General features: G+C 43.6%; 1 protein-coding gene across 1 annotated transcript in view; it reads left to right on the top strand.

Annotated features, from left to right (window-relative positions):
• LOC144752896 (major histocompatibility complex class I-related protein 1-like) overlaps positions 1 to 22297 on the top strand; it is a 175551-nt gene that overhangs the window by 23827 nt on the left and 129427 nt on the right. Inside the window, exon 2 of the mRNA XM_078640721.1 lies at positions 2430 to 2699. Coding sequence (XP_078496847.1) covers positions 2430 to 2699 — 270 coding nt within the window. The remainder of the gene's footprint in view (positions 1 to 2429; positions 2700 to 22297) is intronic.

Raw genomic sequence — 22297 nt, 5'->3', positions numbered from 1 at the left:
GTTTCTTGGTCGTTTCGATAGTGTTTATGTGTCAGATTCCTGATCGCTAACTGATATGTGTTCTGACACAATTTGAATGCAGCCATTCTGAATTTGTTCGCCCTTTGAGAACTTAAATAAACCAGCTTGGTTAGCTATTACTTCCTTACTGGATAACACTAGCGCCCTCAATTTTTCTGAATTCAAGATCTCTTCTACTGAGGTGATCTGCTTTTGAATTTCCCCCATTGCCCCTGTTAGATAGTTCATTAGCGTTAAGTGAGGCCCCCCCGAAGTCTTTGTCAGTGGCGGTGGTTGGTTAGTTGTTGCCTTTCCTTTCCCCATCATGTAGGAGGTGTGAGCAACACAAGATCACCAGTCAGTTGACCACAATGTTCACAATGACTAAGGGTTAGGCCTCGAGGCATTAATGTGTTGATGCTTGTACTACGTACTCAACTGCAAGTTCTAACAAAATGAGTACAAAATGATAACAACTTAAGTAGCTTGAAAAACTTACAGGGCCAGCTCGACGTATAGAGACCACGAGTCGATCACACGGGAAACAAAGGAGCCTCAGGGAATAGTATCTTGCCACATATTTCTTCATCGCTCATGGGCGGGAGCAGGACCCCAGAAGGGCACTAGACGTTGTTTTTAAAGCTCTTCTGTGTCAATCCTTGGTTACGGCCTCACCTCTATGCGATGACAGCAAATTATAGAATAGAGGCCTACGTTATATCCCTGGTTAGCTATTGCTGTTTTCTATTTGTGAAAAGAAATGTCCAAACTCCCAGGATCTCGGGGGCTAAGAAACCGAGAAGCCAAGGGGGGTCAGCCTGGCCTCCTCCAGTCTCTGATGGGCTAAGACTGGCCCGTCTCGGCCCGCGCGCGTCACACAACTGATTTCTCATAGAAGTGTTTACTTTTACAACCTCCAAACACACTGAAAAAACTCCAATCAATGTTGCGTTTTCCAAATTTCTGCAGAATATACATACTAAGTTATGCACAACGGGTAAAACGATTATGATTTAATTTGTCCAGACTTTTCAAGTACACATTGGACATTTCAACACTAATGGATAGACTGAAGCTCCAACATGGTGTCATGGTTGATGTTCAATATAAGCAAAATCAATCCATTGTTCATACAGAGGAGCAATTCGCTGACACTGTATGTTGCCCCATGGCAGAATTTCAGCCAAGGGAGAGGGATGGTGCCCTGCTCTACACCAAGACAGGCCTGAGATAAATTATACCTACAAGTAACTGGGAAGTTAGATCATCCTAAGAGATTCTGATGGATTCACCCACATAGTAGAATAGGGAGCGCCAGGTAGGAGCATTACCAAAATCATTTGTTTCCATATAATCAATGTAACAGCACAATGGTTGAACCATTTACTTTCTTTATCATTCTCGTAATGCTGATTATTTTGTTTTGTTTCCTTCTTTTAATCAATGCAGTGCTCCTATTTACAGAAATGTTATTACTTCAATAAATATTTGAAATACCAATTGAGAATTTCCTGTGTTTTCCTTTGGGTATGCATGAGTTACTTAATGAAAGAGTCCAATATGTTTCCACGATTCCTTGAGGGAGTCACTGTTGTCATAGTCTGAGGTTGTACATACCACCTGTTACCTTGCACAGTTGGGGGGGGGGTGGTTCAGATGTTGTACTGAGAGCCAGCAGGACTGAGGCCATCATATCTTGAAGGTGTGCACGGATTGAGTCCCGCACAGTTTTTACGTTTATGTTATCCAAACACACAGTCTTACTAGATAAAGTATGAACAGCACTACACCTCTTCCCATCCTCCCATTGTTCAAGTTGCTAACCCATGCTTGGCATAAAATAGCAATATGACGTGGACATTGCAAGGACACATAATAGCACTTTTAAAAAATTGACTTTCAGACATGCTGCACCGCAGCCACACTCCTATACAACATGGCTAAATCCATTGATAAAGTCTATGCCTTACATGGGCGAGATCTATTGGCTTTGCCAGTGCTTGTTTAGTGTTTGTCAGGAGCATGGTACCACGAAGAACCACTCTTAGTGGGGCAACGTTTGTTTTTATATGATAAGAAAGACCTTGTAGAATGGCTGGACCAAAGTGAGGTCTGACATTACCCTTGGGCTTGTGCTAGTTTCACGATCCTTAGGAGAAAGAACGTGTTCTAAATAATTGACTGTGTGATGATGGAATCTGGCAGACATGGCTGGGATGTGACCTTTGAGGTTCAAAAATGAAACCATTCAGTCATGCCTGGGAATGGGATATGGGCGTGTGCAGGAGTGTAGAGTGAAATGCTGGGAGAGGGGCATATGTGGGAAATAGTGTTACACACAAACACAATTAGAAGGGTGTGTGCCAGATCAGAGCAACGAGTAGGGTGTGAGAGAATACGTGTAACCCACTCTCTTTCCTCCCACACAGGCTTACACAGTCTCCGCTACTTCTTCTCCTTCGTGTCGAAGCCCCTCCCTGGAGTCCCCCAGTTTTCCGTAGTCGGGTACGTGGATCATGTCCCCATCATCGGTTACACTAGCGAGAGTGGCAAGGCGGGGGTCCGGGCCCCCTGGATGGAGAAGATCACAGTTGAAAATCCACAGTTCTGGGAAGACAGCACAAAAACCTTTCAAGAAATAGAAAAGGTGCTGAATAACAAGCTGAAGACGCTGACCAAGCAAAAGAACCGGTCTCCGGGTGAGTCACGGGGGGGGGGTGGGAGGGTCAGTAATGACGTTCAGTAAATGAGCGACTGAGCGGATGTGAGAGGGTCGATGGGGGCGAAGTGGCACAAAGGCAATGAATGCTGTGAAAGGAGGCAGAACCAGCCAAGGGTGTGCATTTTATTTAAACATTTCCTTCAAGTTTTCAATATTTCAGTTAACTCCAAATAAATAAACACAAACATACTGCTGGTCTGCTCATCAGTAAACTATATGCAAAACTTGCAACAGCATCCAGCCAAAGGTAATGTGATCCTCCGCATCTGGCCAGTCCCCAGGTTCATATCCTCCCATGACACTCTCCTCTGTGGGCCAGGACACTTGGATTGTTGTAGGACACTCAAGTACCTCATATCTTTAGGTGTTTACCTGGCCTGCCCCCATCAGGACATATGGAAGCTTCCGTAGTCCGGCATCTGTCTATGTTCCATATCTACCCATGTCTTGTAAGTGAGGTCCTGGCACGCCAATTCTATGCAATCTCTATTTTGCACCAGCTGTACTGATATTAACGAAACTGTTAGGGGCTGATTCACAAAGGGCCTCAGATCCACACTCATGGTAGAGGCCCCGCAGTTTGGCCAGAGGTCCCACACCAGTGGCGAGGACGCCACACTCGTGGCAGGACCTCTGCAATGGGTAACTGTAATACTGAGGTCCCACCATGTGTGCAGCACCCCCCTACAAGTGCAGGACCCACACTATAGGGGCGCCCAAATGATGTAACTGGAGCAACCTTGATTGGGACATTCTACTCCAGGCACAGGGGTGTCATGTACGCCCCTGCGTGTGTAGCCATTTTCGGATAAGCTGCACCACGTGGTGCATAAGTAATAAATTACTCCCCGGCCAGGTATGGCGGACAGACGAGACCCAAGCCGGGGCAGAGTTATACACTACACCTGTCTCTGTGCCTTTTGTTACACTGCTAATTGGGCCTACCCTCATCCAGCCATCTAAGCGTGGTCGCGGCACAGCATGGGCACCGCCTAATGTTTATGTTTATGTTTATGTTTTTGGGATTTTTATTGCGCACAAATACCCTAGGGTGTCTCGGCGCATATCGGACTTCCTGGGACAGAGAGCCGCCAGATGGATCATTGATTAAATAACCAGGTTTTCAGAAGTTTACGGAAGATGATAAGAGTGGGACTGGTTTTGATGGACAAAGGGAGAGAATTCCACAGCCTGGGGGTTGCTACTAAGAATCGTCTGTCTCCCCAGCTAGTGGTTCTGGTACGTGGTAGTAATCACAATACTAATCACAATACCACATTACCCAGGTCAAACAGGATTACTGTAGAAGCCATCCCAGAGTGATTGGATGATCATCCAACTACTCTAGACGTCATTTTCATGTCATCAGACGTCATCAAGCTCCTGAAGTTATCAGCAAAGTTTATAAACTTGATCCCGATTATTTGAAGATGACTTGAAAATGAGTATCTGATGACTTCACAAGATGTGATTAACCCTGACGATTTCAGGATGACTTGAAAATGATTGGCCGATTGCTTCACAAGGTGTGACTGTTCAGGATGGTGTGAGGCTGACTTGAAAATCAGTCTCTGATTACTTCACAAGATGAATTGCTACTGGTGGTTTTAGGATTGTTTGAAGATTACTGTTGAATTACTTGACTAGCACCACAGTATTCTAATTAAAAGACTGGTTCAGGATAATTTTAGGATTATTTGTTGATTGCTTCAGTTAAACATCCAACATTTTAGTTTATTTATATATTTTTAGAGACATTCAACCCTATGGAAGATTTCAGAATCTCCTTTTTACTGCATAATGAACACAATTTACACATTACTGCATTTTCAACTCTGCAATTAAACCTACAGTGCACGCATTAGCGGAGGCTTCAATGCTAGAAGGCCAATAGCTCTAACACAAACAAATGCAAGACTGATTGCATTTTCAATGCTTGTTGGAAGGTGCATTATAGGCAGTATCAAACTACTTGCTTTGTGCGCTTTTTGGTCCTGATAATTAAAGCACCCATGCTTGTTTTACCACTGTTTGTATTATTCTAGATACTTGATTGACTGTTAAAATACTGGAGAAAGACGGAGATATGACATTACACTAACAATGAGAATGTATAAAGCACAGAATACAAACAGCAGTATTTTTTGGCACTAACTTGTGTGATAATTGTTCCCAACTCAAACTGACCATGTTATGAAGCTACATTAATGAAAAAAATTAAACCTTCTAAGGATTCAAATTTAGGCACATGACCCACTGAATTATTTGACCAAGATTTAAGCCTGGGCGTAGTTTGCGTAGCATGGCTAAAGACACTGTGTACTTGTCTGTACTGTGCTAAAATTGCAAAAAGCTTCCTGCACATGACCAGATATGATAAAATAATCTTTTCTATCTTTATATACTATAGTGCATATATTACTTTCACAATGGTGAAATTGAAATATTGGTAAGCAGTGGGGGATGTGATGATTTTGGGATCCTCCCTAACCTAGGGAGAGTACCAAACAGATGCCTTGAAAAGAAAAAAGCACATCTTATTGAACGATTTAGTTGTGGTCCCATCCTCTTAGGACAAACCCAAACACAGTTATTGGCAAAAAAACATTCCCAACCAAAGGCCCTGCAAAGCATTTTGGGATGAGATTAGCAGTGGGCAGGGAATATTATATGGTATACAATATCAAAAGAATTCTACAAAGAGCTGCAGTTCCACTGGTCGTCCCTAGATGTCCCTCACAAGTCAAATGCGAATGCTTGATGAAAGGGTTTCAATGGTTTTGCATTTGACTCGTGAGGGACATCTAGGGACGACCAGTGGAACTGCAGCTTGATGTAAGAATAATTTCAATGCTTTGCATTTGACTTGTGAGGGACATTTAGGGACGACCAGTGGAACTGCAGCTCCTTGTAGAATTATTTTGATATTGGATACTATATTATTCACTGCCACTGCTAACTTGTCCCATAATGCTTTGCAGGGCCTTTGGTTGGGATTGTTTTTTTGCCAATAACTGTGCTTGGGGTGGTCCTAAAAGGATGGGATCACCACTGAAGTTCAACAAAATGTGCTTTTTGTTTATGCTCTTTGTGTTCAAGGCATCTGCTTGGTGCTCCCCCTATGTTAGGGGGGACCCCAAAATCATCAGCTCTCTCATTATCTAATGTTTTCATTGGAAAAGTTCATTTTTGTGAATTGGTTGTATGCTAATAAGCATGTAAAATTGCTTTTCAAAGCATTTGAGAATATTGTTTTTTTAGATGCTACACTACATGTTTTGGTACTGTACTTTTGTGACCTGCGGTGCAACTTACATCTTACTCCCTACATCATGCAGATTAACCCTATATACTTCTGTATGCCAATTCACACAAACTTCTCAGGGGAGGATTTGGCTTAACCCTCCACTATCATAAAACAAGATGCAAGGCAAATTAAATCTGGTCATATTTCTTGAAGTCCTTCTTGAAGTGCAGAGTCTTGATACTTGTTCAATTGCTTTTATTTTCTTATATTTATACACCACGATCAGCCGATGCGTTTCGTTCTGTACAACAGAATTTCTTCAGGACTGTAATGTTAAAACATACATAGACACAAATGTAACACCAATATAAAAACAGTACAAAAATACATATAAATAGACAAATATATACATATACATATACATAAAATACACCACAACATAAAGTTGTGTATTTTCCATTGGCTTTTTTGAGGGCAATAACCTCATAGCATTATACTCTTATGATAATCTCAAAATACCACTTCACCAAAGACTCTTATGACCTGATATATCAATTTTAATCTTAAAGTATTCTGACCATACATCCAAATTGTCCTTTGACATCCCAATTCTATAGTGAAATTGTTGCAACCATCCTTAATCCATGATTTAAACATAAGGAAGAGGAACATACCGTTCTTATTTTATTTATTTTATTCATCATTGGTCGGTAACTCCTTGTTATAACCATATATATTATATATCTACAATTTAGGCGGGTCACATGAATATTCTCAATATATCGTCATGGGTATGAATCTCACCAAATCGGTTCAAGAAGCTGGAAAAGAGCAGTAAACGAAGAAATCTCAAAGCGTGGGGGAGAGAGGATTCAATCGAACAAAATGTAATGATTTATTACAATCATCAACTGCCGGACTCCAAATGAACGTCCGCAGTGTAATAAACACATCGTCAACAAAAGAGAGAAGGAGGAGTACAAGCATACATATAAAGAGGCCTACCTTAGGTCATATATCACTTCCTCCAAGTATGCATTCCATAAAGTTCCAAATTATATTAGCAAGATATGATAATCCAAATCCCGACATTCCACACAACTGGTCAGTAACCTGATTAAATTTAAAGTATCCGCATTAGCCCACGAGGGAAAAAACTCCTTTGTGTCTCGTTTTTACTCCCCCCATATCTGTAGTGGCCACATCATTATTACATACACCTATCGTAATCATTAGGAGTATGAGAACTACACTGATTCCCAGATAGCCTTGTTCAATAGCGATTCACCGTTTGGTACACACTTTACATTAAACTATAGCGGTTCGTCGATTGGTGCACACTTTACATTATACTATCCTTGCTCGACATTAAATCATGTTTGTATTTAAGTCATAGCAATGTCAATATATCCATTCCCCCGGACTTTACATACGAGATGTCAGCTAATAATAACTTCACATTATTAGCTGAACAGAGATATTCTCAGAACGAGAAAGAGGCAATAGTCATCCACTGGGAGTGTCAACATTTTACCTTTATGTATATGAAAATCCATTTGCTGTAACGACCGATGACAAACCTCTATTCAACGGTACTGCTGCCAAGCAACCTCTACGAATTGAGAAGTGGATGCTCCAACTCCAGGAATACAATTGTCATGTGGAGTATCGCCTGGGGTCTCACGATGCTGCGGTCTATCTGTCATGGCTCCCTCGAGTGGCTCCTCCAGAGAGGAAGCTGATGTAAATGAAACAAAGGAATTGTATGATATGTGATGGATCGATCATGTCACATTCCACGGTCTCTGGATGTTCTATGCCAAGCTGTCAGCCAGGATGAATACCTTCAAAAAGTTCTTCAGACTGTGAAGAGTAATCAATGGCACACGTTCAAAAAGAACTGGTCTGTGCTTACACCTGAGGCATGGTAAATCCTGGAAAGCTTGTATCACATTCGCTAGGAGCTGAGCGCTGACCCGAATGGGTGGTTTTTGGGTGGACATCGTCTAGTCTTACCCATTGCCCTTGCTGATAGTCATCCAACTTGCTCATGCCGGACAACAGGGTATTGTAAGGACCAACAATCGAATGCGCACAACTGTGGCTTCCTTTGATGGAAGAAAAGGTTGAGAAGGTGGTCAGATCCTGTTCTTGGTGCCAAGTAGCTGGTGATGCCAGCCCTCCATTACCAGTAGTGACTGAGAAGGGGTCACAGAGGCCATGGGTGTGTGCCTGTCTTGATTTTGGGAGCCTCCTAGATGGGTGCCATACTTTTGTGATGATTGATGAGTACTCCAAATATCCAGAAGTAGAGATTCTCTCATCTCTGAATGCCAGTGAGGTATTGCCCAAGTTGGAGAAAGTTATGGCCACACATGGTTTAATCAATTAACTGCGCACTGACAAGGGCCCGCCTTTTCAAGGACACGAGTTGGCATTCTTATCTCACCTCTTTGGAGATCATGAACAAAAGGATTACCCCGAGGTGGCCCCAAGCAAATGGGGAGACCGAAAGGTTTATTAGAACTTGGAACAAAGTCATTTGCATTGCTTCGGCAAGCCAACTGTCTCTAAACTTGCCCTCTACTCACAATCCCTCACCATCCGGGATGGTTTCCAGATTCTGTCAATGATCAATTGGTGTATGATCGGAAGAAGTCCAAAGATCATGACAGCCACTGCAGGTGAGGCTATCATGGTACTGATTCAAGATCGCTGCCCGGGTAGCAAATTTAGGTTACCATTTGAGCAAAATCCTTGGACCATCATCTCGGTGCACGGCACTCGAGTTATTGCTCAGCGTGAACACTCTGCATATTTCACTGTTCAAAAGGTTTCATCAGCCCATTGGCTGTTCCCCAGGAGATGATAATGAAACCCCTGCCATGGATGAACCGGGGGGTGACATTGAAGGAGATTATCCAGAATGTTGTTGGAGTCTAACACCAATGCACACGAGGCTCCCATCGGGGCTGAAGCACCTCTTTGGAGTTCCCTTACCCATTCTTCTGAACACCAACCCAGGCACAATAACTGTACTCATTATAGTCTTCGAAGCAAACCTGTGCCATCAACTCAGCTGAGAAATCATTTGATGTGAGATTACTCATTGGTGTCACGCCTGCCAATTCGCTTGACACGTAACAAGATGGCCGCGTCGCTGTGCACAGGAGCGAGGGGTCAGGCAGTAGTTAAAACCTGTCTTGCCTGCAGTCCGACGCTTCGCGCTCTAGTGTTTGTGCACCTCAGCGTCGCATCACTTCCGCTCACAGCCCATTCCAGTGTGTGTTCCTGTTTCTCGTTTGTTCCGCGTCGGAGCTCCTCGTTCTCCCGGAGAACCCCGGCTCTTTTGGTTTCCAGATCCCCCTTGAGCTTTCCCTAGGGTATCAAGGAACGTTCCGTTTTTCTTTCATTTTATGACCTTGACCCGACATCGCTAGCGAGACTCCATTCAGAGTATTATAGAGTGGTGCTAGCATTTTTCTTGCATATTATTTCCTCGGCACTCACGGAGTTCTCTAATTTACCTCCTTCACCAGACTCCTGCTTGTTACTCTCGGTTCCACCCGTCAGCCAGACTTGGTTCCCGTTGGCCGGCCGGACTTGGGTAGAGCAGGCGTGGAGTCTGTTTTGGGGCATTGTGGGACTCGTAGTTTGCCAGAGATATCCTGCTTTTATATTCCCCCTCCAAGCTTCTATAATTTCGCGACATCTACGGACCAGTCTACAGTGTATCGAAACTGGCAGGGGTTGCAGCTGAGGAGGCACAGAAGATCTGGTACAGGCGCCTGGCGCTATTTCTGAGTTTTGCTCTATTGTTATTTTCACCTATGTTTACAAGGGATCTCTTTGTTATACAGGATCATCCTCAGCCCACCACCTCTTTTAAGCCTCAACCATCTCTTAGATGTATACACTTCCCTTAGGGTAAGTCCTGTAGTGGTAGACAGATTTTCTTTAGTTTAGCTACATGTCTCTTTGTCTTATTATTTTTTCTCTTCTCCCATTTAGAGTTATACATAAGCAACGACCTCTGAGAGAGTAGCTGTGGCATTTAACCAAGGACGTATAGTGTACATGAGAGGAATCTTGTTTATTATCTCTAGGTAAAGTAATTGGGAGGCGAGGAACTGTGATATAGAATTAGGTGGGATTTTGTACTTACGTGTGCATTGTTCATTGTCCCTTTTATCATTACAGCGCCAGTTTCCGACTTACAAGAGACTCCCGGTCCAAGGTGTCTTCTTCCCTCCTTCCCTTATTTTTTTCCCTCCTTTCCCTCCTTTCACCTCCACGGACTACGGTCTGGTAGACGTGTCGGTGTGGAGGGGGAGAGGTTGGGTTTATCATCAGTTCCTGGCACTCCTGTGGAAATCGCTTGTGGATCCTTACACTTGGTCTCAGGTAATGTGACCTCAACCTGGTGTGATATCACTGTTCCCTGCCAATGTGTGGCCTGTCATGTTCAGTTGTCAAGATTAATGTTGCTGTCGTTCAGCTGTGTTCTCTTTTTGTGTGTTGGGGAGGAATGTAGTGTCACACCAGTTATGCAACTGGAGTCACCTTGACTGGGACGTTCTACTCTGGGCGCCGGGCTGTCACTGGTGTGCACCCCTGCATGTGAAGCCGTTTTGGGTTGTGCTGCACCATGTGGTGCTTAAGAAATAAATTACTCTCTGGCTGGGCATGGTGGTCAGATGAGACCCGGATCGGGGCAGATTTATACACTGCACCTGTCTCTGTGTCTTTTGATACCAGGGCCATCGGGCCTACCCCCATCCGGCCATCCTCAGCTTGGTTGCAGTACCGTGCGGGCGCTGTCCAATCATGATACCTCACCCCACCACAACTGCGGTGCCTCCGCCCCAAGTGCTGGTCCCCCACCACGACTGTGGTGCCTCTGCCATGAGTGCGGGCCCCCCACCAAGACTATGGTGCCTCTGCCATGAGTGCGGGCCCCCCACCATAATTGCGGTGCCTCTGCTATGAGTGCTGGACCACCACCACTGTGGCACCTCTGCCATGAGTACAGGCCCCCACCATAACTGCGGTGCCTCCGCCCCAAGTGCTGGACGCCCACCACCACTGTGGTGCCTCTGCCATGAGTGCGGGCCCCCCACCATAACTGCGGTGCCTCCGCCCCAAGTGCTGGGCCCCCACCACAACTGTGGTGCCTATGCCAAGAGTGCGGGCCCCCCACCATAACGGCGGTGCGTCCAGCAACTGGGGCCCTTGACAAATCAGGCCCCAGTTGTAGCTTTTGGTTCCCTGCAAAATTAAACTCAGATAGTTTTTAGCGTAGAGCAATTCTGCATCCAATGCACTTCAAACAATCCCTATCCCCAAGTAGTGTGTAGACATGCAGTGTCGATATTTTTATAGCAAAAATGTCATGCTGCTTCCCCCATAACAATAGCACCTGTGCAAGTATCTAAATTGTAGCAGCATCCATCATCGCCCAGATGCACCCATATCTTTGGAACTCATACAGTCCTCTCTCCACTCCCTCTCAGACATCTTTCCACTTACCTCTGAGCTGCTGGGAAGTGTCTGGTGACTTCATAATCAGGGATAATAAGGGAGAGGTGTGGCGCCGCGGCCAGGGCGACTGACGCTGGAATCTGGGGACCACGGTTCGATCCCCGGCTCCGGCGGCAGGTTAGCCCAGCACCATGTGACTCTGGGCAATAGCTCGCTTAATCTTCCCGACGGCCCCCAGCGCCTAGAGACCCTTACGGGTGATTGTGCGCTTTACAAATGTGGACTTTATAATCGGCGTTTTATAGGCGTGAGTTTTTTTTTCTTTATTTTACACTTTTACTGATCATGAGCTTAATCCTAAGGGTGGTGAAATCTGAAATAGGCGTCAATCTCTTCAAGATAATACCTAGAACAGGTCACAGATGCTGCTGGTAATTGTACTTCTTGTGGAGGGACCATGAACACCCCGCACACCAACTCTTCTCACCCAACGAAGATGCCAGTGTACCTCCAACCAGGGGCTTCACGCCAACACATGAGCGCTCATGCTGCTGAGGCCACCCTGCTTTGTAAAGTACAGGGTTTGACAAGTTCCCTTGTAAATACAGAAATATCCCAAATATATCACAAATGTGTAGAAAGCCATGCTCTTGATTGGTTCAGACAGCTGAAATAGTGAAGCAAATCCTCTGCAGAGAGAGACATCCATTCCTTCATTCTGGGAACCCACTAGGGTCCCTACATGTCCGCTTCTACGGTTCTACCCCTCCACTATTAACCACTCGTGTACCGAAATGTGCTCACTCAACATACACACAGAATGCAGGGCAAGATTCTGGACGGACACATAACAGTAACATTACATGAATGGCACCATTAGGCCTATTCCCAATGACATAGCAAGCATTGGCAATGCAAATAGGTCTGAGTGGATAAGAAAGGGCCTTTTGTGTCTTGAATAGGGTTAAGCATTTAATAAGTTGCCATCATACATGTGCTTTGTCACACATTTTTGCACTGATGCGTTCATTCATCCATTGACTCATTCTAGCTTTCACCCTCTGACCCAACTGCAGTCAAGCACACACAAACTCAATAACTCATACAACATCAATTAACACCTTGGGTGCTCATGATGGCTCCTGGCCATCATGAGTCACTGTAGGCGTGTGCTCATGTCCGAAGGCCATCCGAACATTGCTCCTCCGCCCACGTGGTATTAATTCCCCGCCTATCCGAGGGAATTAATCAGTGGGTGGAGTTCAGACGGCTCCCGGCCATCATGAGCACACGCCCACTGTAATTTATGATGGCCGAGAGTCGTCCTCAGTACGGGAGTGCCACGCCCAGCCTTACCCCCTTGCACCGCGGGGGAATTTGCCCCGCAGTGAAGGGGTTAAGAGACTACAAAGAGGAAAAAAGAAAACCTGCTGTCATCTAAACACAGTGGACATAAGCTTGCAATAACACAATAAACATAGCAGCGGAGTCCATCATCCGAGGTAATGCAAATATTCTATCTGTGTTTTAAAGTTCCAGCATGGCCTTCATATTTGGAGCCAATGCGTTGATCATCTTGGAATGGAAAACAATGCTATGCTGTGGACAACAGCATTCTATAATTATTTCCTCTTTTAGAGGTAGCGGCCACCTGAGATTAGGTCCACTGCAGATAAAATGAGTGGCAAGCAAGTAACCCGTTAGTACTGCCTGGAGAGCAGTAACATCCTCTTAAACATTAAAATATAAAGAGGAAAGGCAGAGAAATGAAGAGGGAACTATAAAAGGGTAACATTGAAAACTAAAGGACTGGCTGACTAATTCTGATACTGAAGCCCCCTTCCTATCAAGTGGTTGTACACGTGTTCAGAAATTAGCAACATCCACAGTGAAAGAGAGCCAAATTCCTGTAGTGGAGAGAAATATTACTCAATGCAATTTGCTATCATATATAGAAGCAGCGTAAATGAAACCTGGACAGACCATTAACAGAACAAAGCTGGCTCAAAGACTCCCTATGAATCTACAAGAATATTTGTGTATACATAGGGGTCGATTTCGATTCGGAAAACTAATCCGTACGACGATTCAAATTCGGAGCTGTTTCCGTCCGAATCGTAAAAATCCGTCCGAATCGCGTAGTACGATCCGTAGGGAAAAATACGTCCGAATATTTGCGAACCATATGAAAAGCAAGGGAAAATCCGTACGATACATGACCCTCACGGTGAACCGTACGAATCGTAAACATGCTGTACAACCCGACAAGTACGATCCGGACCGGGGAATGAGAACGTGATTCGTACAGAAAACGTCATATGATTAATTCGTACGGAGAGCCACACAATCACATATGCACCGTACCCATGCAATCATGGGGGCACGCACCGTACCCCTATGCACTGTAACCCTACGCACCGTACACCTGTACACCGTACCCCTACGCACCGTAAACCTATGCACCCTAAACCTATGCACCATACCCCGATGCACCGTACCCCTAGGCACCGTACCCCTGTAATCATGGGGTGTACTCGCGTACGTGGGGGGGGCCGTTTCGTACGTGGTTCGAGTCGAAATCTGCTTTTACGGATGTTCTCAGCTCCCGTAGAAAAAGAGTCATACGGAGTGTTGACGTGACGAATCATACTTGCTGGGTCGGAAAAAGCTGCTTCGATCCGTACGGACGTCGCGTACTGCGTGTTCCGAATGCAATTTGTATGGATTTTTTAGTCGTAAGGTCTTTCGTATGGAGATCTGCTTTGGGTTCGGATCGTACTTTATCGTACGTACGGGGACAATGAAGGTGTACGATTCATACGGGAAAAATGCTCCGTACGGCTATTCGTAGGGGATTTTTACCGAATCGGCCCCATAGTGTGTGTGTATGTATGTGTATGTGTATATGTATATATATATATATATATATATATATATATATATATATATATATATATATATATATATATATATATATGTGTGTGTGTGTGTGTTTGTGTGTGTGTGTGTGTCTGATTTTAAGAAGTATTAAAATATTATACATATTATATGCAATTTTTGTTATTTTTTTGTTACAAGATCTTGTAAGGCAGCTAAGAATTGATTCTGCTAATAATTATTAGTGCCGATCGACTCCTCATACGGTTTGCAGAAGGGGTAACAAACACCAAAGTCCTTCCCTTACTTGTATCAAAATACCTAGCTATAGGCTTTAATAGATAAAAGTAGCAACCCACCATTAAATGGCTATTGACTTTAACATATGCTTTTCACAATCAATATGTCAGGCCTAGAGCCTTTATCATAACGTTTTATAAATAATCAGGCCTGCAGCTGATATCATTAGCTTGCCATCAAAACCAACTCAGGCGTAAGCGCTCGTCCAGGCAATTATCCAGCGTAAAGCCACAAAAGTACATGTATACAAAATACTATTTCGCCTAAGAGAGCCTAACAGGTCATTCCTTCTATATGCATGATTTGTTCAGGTGGATTACCAACTCGAAAACCTTAACCTATTATGTTAATCTGTAAAATTCCATGTAAAAAAATGACCACAGACTTCAGCACAGAGCAATAACAATCAACCCTTATAAACCTATTGTATAAAATTTTACAATAAAACAGATAAAAACGATATGAAATCTGGTATTATTTTTACCACTGAACCCTTTACTTTTGGCTTTATGCTTCACCGTAGTTAAATGCACATAAACTGAAATATACATAAATATGTAGAAAAATACAGCTTGTAAAACAATATATAACCCTTCTCAACAGGGCCTAATCGGAAACATCAAAGTAAAAACACTCCAGCTTTCCCCGAGTGGGTGGTCAACACTAAAGCCATTGCTTACTGTGGTAAATATATGTAACAAAATACCTGCCTATAGCCCGTACCAATGTGAAAACAACCAACCTCTAAAGGCTTACTGGAGTTAACAAATGCTTTTCACAATTAATAAGCCAAAGCAAGTGACTTTGACAAAACTTTTCATAATGAGGAGACCAGACCTATGGCATCCAACAAAACCTTTTCGGGTGCTCCTATCCGGCCTATTGCATGTCACTATAAAAAAGCTTAGGCCTACACATTTGAGCTTTTCCACAAGGCAACCATCAGACACACAGTAATACAATTAGAAAGGTATATAAAATGAGGAGGAGGCACTTTTTTTCTGAGTCAGCACACAACCTCTGCCCAATCAAAACATGTGCTATTGTCTAAAATCATGTGGGCGGAGCCAAAGCCCTTCCCTATAGTACTTCTGAAAGCTTCTTTTCTTAGTTGTTCACATTATGTGTGGCGACAGCTGCGCTGTTAAGATTTACCACTGCTTTGTCCAGTATGCTCTGCGGTCACAGGACAGATCCAGGACCTTGCATAGTCAGGGGCAGGTCTTGGCCTCTGCTCATACACTAAGATAGTGTGACGACAGAGTCAATTTAAAAGTTAAGATACTTAGCATGCATGCAGTCGGGCACACGGGACTGGGCACCATTTGTGAAGGTGACATTCCCATGCCAACACTTTACACTCCGTGCAACCACCTCAACACAACTTCTACAAATGGATTGCCCCCACCCCCGCCCATCCAGTACAAATTTCCAGTTCCCAGTTCTGACAATCCAGGAACATGGTTGATCTGTCAATCCCACCCACACATTGAAGAGACAATGCACCACCCCCGCACCTCCCCCTCTTTTTGTAAAAGCACAAGGTTGGGACTTTCTTCCTTACATGCAGGTGCACAACCCTTAGCGTGGCATCTATTGTGTGAATAGTTTGGCAATGATCGGCCTCAGGAGCGCCCAATGTGGTGCTGCGCCGTCTCCACCACAAAACAAAATGAATGGATCCTCTGAAGAAACCAAGGTGGAAGTAACTTCATGGGCACTGTTTAGGGTGAGCGCCTGTCACCCCGACAGAAATTTACACAATGCACAGAATGTTTTGTCTGCTTCAGTTCCTCTGCATTATCTACCCTCCCCTTTAGGGGCTTGCAGGATACCGCTACCTGTGCTGTGGCAGCTTTAGGTTCACAGCCGGTAATTCTATTTCTGCCATCCTCACAACAACACTGCAGAGATCTTGGCGCAAACCCCGAACGTCGGCCCCAACTTCACCAATCTTTGTATCTCTAAATCATGTGGGACCTCTGAGGAAGAGACAGCCAGTTAGATTTCCCACTTCCACACTGGAGACACGAATCACTGTCAAAATATCGACCTACAAAATATTGACCTACAGGAATATCGATGCAGAAATATCGAAGGCAAGAATATCGACATCCTATCTACAGCATGGTAAGTACAACAATATCAACAACAAAAAAATAGATGTTAAAAATATCGATGTTAAAAATATCAGTTTTTTTCTGTACAAATATAAATGTAAAATAAAGTAAATAACATTAATAAATAAAATAAACATGATTAAAAATATCTAATAATGTTTAAAATAATAAATAATACATATGTAATAATAATACATTAATTAAACATATACATAAAATATATAATATATACATACTTAATAAGTTGAAATAATTATTTTTATAATTTATAAAATATTAAAAAATATTATACATTACAAATACATTTACAAACATAAATAAAAAGTAACAGTAATAAAAATGTTGGATAGCATAGAACTTAAAATTACCATTCCCACTCCAGAGAGCGCAACAGTAGAGAAACCGTTGTATAGCATAGAGGTAAAAATTACTATTCCAACTCCAGAGAGTGCAACAGTAGGGAAAACATTGGATAGTGTAGGGGTAAAAATTACTATTCCAGCTCCAAAAAGTGCAACAGTAGGGAAAGAGTTGGATAGTGTAGGGGTAAAAATGACTATTCCAACTCCAAAAAGTGTAACAGTAGGGAAAGCGTTGGATAGCGTAGGGGTAAAAATTACTATTCCAACTCCAGAGAGTGCAACAGTAGGGAAAGCGTTGGATAGCGTATGGGTAAAAATTACTATTCCAACTCCAGAGACTGTAACTGTAGGGAAAGTGTTGGATAGCGTAGGGGTAAAAATTACTATTCCCACTCCAGAGAGTGCAACAGAAGGGAAAACGTTGGATAGCGTAGGGCTAAAAATTACTATTCCAACTCCAGGGAGTGCAACAGTAGGGAAAGCGTTGGATAGCGTAGGGGTAAAAATTACTTTTCCCACTCCAGAGAGTGCAACAGTAGGGAAAGCGTTGGATAGCGTAGGGGTACAAATTACTATTCCAACTCCGGAGAATGCAACAGTAGAGAAAGCGTTGGATAGCGTACGGGTAAAAATTACTATTCCAACTCCATAGAGGGCAACAGTAGGGAAAGCGTTGGATAGCGTAGGGGTAAAAATTACTATTCCAACTCCAGAGAGTGCAACAGTAGGGAAAGTGTTGGATAGCGTAGGGGTACTATTCTCACTCTAGAGAGTGCAACAGTTGGGAAAACGTTGGATAGTGTATGGGTAAAAATTATTATTCCAACTCCAGAGAGTGCAACAGTAGGGAAAGCGTTGGATAGCGAAGGGGTAACAATTACTATTCCAACTCCAGAGAGTGCAACAGTAGGGAAAGCGTTGGATAGCGTAGGGGTAAAAATTATTATCCCCACTCCAGAGAGTGCAGTAGTAGGGAAAGCGTTGGATAGTGTAGGGATAAAAATTACTATTGCCGCTCCAGAGAGGGCAACAGTAGGGAAAGTGTTGGATAGCGTAGGGGTAAAAATTACCATTCCAACTACAGAGAGTGCAACAGTAGGGAAAGCGTTGGATAGCGAAGGGGTAACAATTACTATTCCAACTCCAGAGAGTGCAACAGTAGGGAAAGCGTTGGATAGCGTAGGGGTAAAAATTATTATTCCCACTCCAAAGAGTGCAGTAGTAGGGAAAGCGTTGGATAGTGTAGGGATAAAAATTACTATTGCCGCTCCAGAGAGGGCAACAGTAGGGAAAGCGTTGTATAGCGTAGGGGTAAAAATTACTATTCCAACTCCAGAGAGTGCAACAGTAGGGAAAGCGTTGGATAGCGTAGGGGTACTATTCTCACTCTAGAGAGTGCAACAGTTGGGAAACCGTTGGATAGCGTAGGGGTAAAAATTATTATTCCAACTCCAGAGAGTGCAACAGTAGGGAAAGCGTTGGATAGCGTAGGGTTAAAAATTACTATTCCAACTCCAGAGAGTGCAACAGTAAAGAAAGCGGTGGATAGCGTAGGGGTACTATTCTCACTCTAGAGATTGCAACAGTTGGGAAAACGTTAGATAGCGTAGGGGTAAAAATTATTATTCCAACTCCAGAGAGTGCAACAGTAGGGAAAGCGCTGGATAGCGAAGGGGTAACAATTACTATTCCAACTCCAGAGAGTGCAACAGTAGGGAAAGCGTTGGATAGCTTAGGGGTAAAAATTATTATTCCCACTCCAGAGAGTGCAGTAGTAGGGAAAGCGTTGGATAGTGTAGGGATAAAAATGACTATTGCCGCTCCAGAGAGTGCAACAGTAGGGAAAACATTGGATAGCATAGGGGTAAAAATTACTATTCCAACTCCAGAGAGTGCAACAGTAGGGAAAGCGTTGGATAGCGTACGGGTAAAAATTCCTATCCAACTCCAGAGAGTGCAACAGTAGGGAAAGCGTTGATTAGCATAGGGGTAAAAATTACTGTTCCCACTCCAGAGAGTGCAACAGTATGGAAAGCGTTGGATAGCGTAGGGGTAAGAATTACTATTCCAACTCCAGAAAGTGCAACAGTAGGGAAAGCGGTGGATAGCATAGGGGTAAAAATTACTATTCCCACTCCAGACAGTGCAAAAGTAGGGAAAGCGTTGGATAGCGTAGGGTTAAAAATTACTATTCCAACTCCGGAAAGTGCAACAGTAGGGAAAGCGTTGGATAGCGCAGGGGTAAAAATTACTATTCCCACTCCAGAGAGTGCAACAGGAGGAAAAGCGTTGGATAGCGAAGGGGTAAAGATTACTATTCCAACTCCAGAGAGTGCAACAATAGGGAAAGCGTTGGATAGCGAATGGGTAAAAATTACTATTCCCACTCCAGAGAGTGCAACAGTAGGGAAAACGTTGGATAGCGTAGGGGTAAAAATTACTATTCCAACTCCAGAGAGTGCAACAGTAGGGAAAGCGTTGGATAGCGTAGGGGTAAAAATTACTATTCCAACTCCAGAGAGTGCAACAGTAGGGAAAGCGTTGGATAGCGTAGGGTTAAAAATAACTATTCCAACTCCAGAGAGTGCAACAGTAAGGAAAGCTTTGGATAGCGTGGGGATACAAATTACTATTACCACTCCAGAGAGTGCAACAGTAGGGAAAACATTGGATAGCATAGGGGTAAAAATTACTATTCCAACTCCAGAGAGTGCAACAGTAGGGGAAGAGTTGGATAGAGTACAGGTAAAAATTACTATTCCAACTCCAGAGAGTGCAACAGTAGGGAAAGCGTTGGATAGCGTAGGAGTAAAAATTACTATTCCCACTCCAGAGACCCCAACAGTAGGGAAAGCGTTGGATAGCGTAGGGGTAAAAATTACTATTCCCACTCCAGAGAGTGCAACAGTAGGGAAACCGTTGGATAGCGTAGGGGTAAAAATTACTATTCCAACTCCAGAGAGTGCAACAGTAGGGAAAGCATTGGATAGCGTAGGGGTAACAATTACTATTCCAACTCCAGAGAGTGCAACAGTAGGAAATGCATTGGATAGCATAGGGGTAAAAATTACTTTCCCACTCCAGAGAGTGCAACAGGAGGGAAAGCGTTGGAAAGCGTAGGGGTAAAAATTACTATTCCAACTCCAGAGAGTCCAACAGTAGGGAAAGCGTTGGATAGCGTACGGGTAAAAATTACTATTCCAACTCCAGAGAGGGCAACAGTAGGGAAAGCGTTGGATAGCATAGGGTTAAAAATACTATTCCAACTCCAGAGAGTGCAACAGTAGGGAAAGCGTTGGTTAGCGTAGGGGTAAAATTACTATTCCCACTCCAGAGAGTGCAACAGTAGGGAAAGCGTTGGATAGCGTAGGGGTAAAAAATACTATTCCAACTCCAGAGAGTGCAACAGTAGGGAAAGCGTTGGATAGCGTAGGGGTAAAAATTACTATTCCAACTTCAGAGAGTGCAACAGTAGGGAAAGCGTTGGATAGCGTAGGGGTAAAATTACTTTTCCCACTCCAGAGAGTGCAACAGTAGGGAAAGCGTTGGATAGCATAGGGGTAAAAATTACTATTCCAACTCCAGAGAGTGCAACAGTAGGGAAAGCGTTGGATAGTGTATGGGTAAAAATTACTATTCCAATTCCAGAGAGGGCGACAGCAGGGAAAGCGTTGATTAGCATAGGGGTAAAAATTACTATTCCAACTCCAGAGATTGCAACAGTAGGGAAAGCGTTAGATAGTGTAGGGGTAAAAAATACTTTTCCAACTCCAGAGAGTGCAACAGTAGGGAAAGCGCTGGATAGCGTAGGGTTAAAAATTACTATTCCAACTCCAGAGAGTGCAACAGTAAGGAAAGCTTTGGATAGCGTAGGGGTAAAAATTACTATTCCCACTCCAGAGAGTGCAACAGTTGGGAAAACGTTGGATAGCGTAGGGGTAAAAATTACTATTCCCATTCCAGAGAGTGCAACAGTAGGGAAAGAATTGGATAGTGAAAGGGTAAAAATTACTATTCCAACTTCAGAGAGTGCAACAGTAGGGAAAGCGTTGGATAGCGTAGGAGTAAAAATTACTATTCCCACTCCAGAGAGTGCAACAGTAGGGAAAGCGTTGGATAGCGTGGGGATAAAAATTACTATTACCACTCCAGAGAGTGCAACAGTAGGGAAAAGATTGGATAGCATAGGGGTAAAAATTTCTATGCCAACTCCAGAGAGTGCAACAGTAGGGGAAGAGTTGGATAGCGTAGGGGTAAAAATTACTATTCCAACTCCAGAGAGTCCAACAGTAGGGAAAGCGTTGGATAGCGTACGGGTAAAAATTACTATTCCAACTCCAGAGAGGGCAACAGTAGGGAAAGCGTTGTATAGCGTAGGGTTAAAAATACTATTCCAACTCCAGAGAGTGCAACAGTAGGGAAAGCGTTGGTTAGCGTAGGGGTAAAAATGACTATTCCCACTCCAGAGAGTGCAACAGTAGGGAAAGCGTTGGATAGCGTAGGGGTAAAAAATACTATTCCAACTCCAGAGAGTGCAGTAGTAGGGAAAGCGTTGGATAGTGTAGGGATAAAAATTACTATTGCCGCTCCAGAGAGGGCAACAGTAGGGAAAGCGTTGTATAGCGTAGGGGTAAAAATTACTATTCCAACTCCAGAGAGTGCAACAGTAGGGAAAGCGTTGGATAGCGTAGAGGTACTATTCTTACTCTAGAGAGTGCAACAGTTGGGAAACCGTTGGATAGCGTAGGGGTAAAAATTATTATTCCAACTCCAGAGAGTGCAACAGTAGGGAAAGCGTTGGATAGCGTAGGGTTAAAAATTACTATTCCAACTCCAGAGAGTGCAACAGTAAAGAAAGCGGTGGATAGCGTAGGGGTACTATTCTCACTCTAGAGATTGCAACAGTTGGGAAAACGTTAGATAGCGTAGGGGTAAAAATTATTATTCCAACTTCAGAGAGTGCAACAGTAGGGAAAGCGCTGGATAGCGAAGGGGTAACAATTACTATTCCAACTCCAGAGAGTGCAACAGTAGGGAAAGCGTTGGATAGCTTAGGGGTAAAAATTATTATTCCCACTCCAGAGAGTGCAGTAGTAGGGAAAGCGTTGGATAGTGTAGGGATAAAAATGACTATTGCCGCTCCAGAGAGTGCAACAGTAGGGAAAACATTGGATAGCATAGGGGTAAA

The sequence above is a fragment of the Lissotriton helveticus genome, chromosome 5_1 (assembly GCF_964261635.1).
Source record: "Lissotriton helveticus chromosome 5_1, aLisHel1.1, whole genome shotgun sequence".
In the NCBI taxonomy this organism is placed as follows: Eukaryota; Metazoa; Chordata; class Amphibia; order Caudata; family Salamandridae; genus Lissotriton; species Lissotriton helveticus.
Note: the sequence above shows the minus strand (reverse complement) of the source record. Positions and strands in the feature narration are given on the sequence as shown.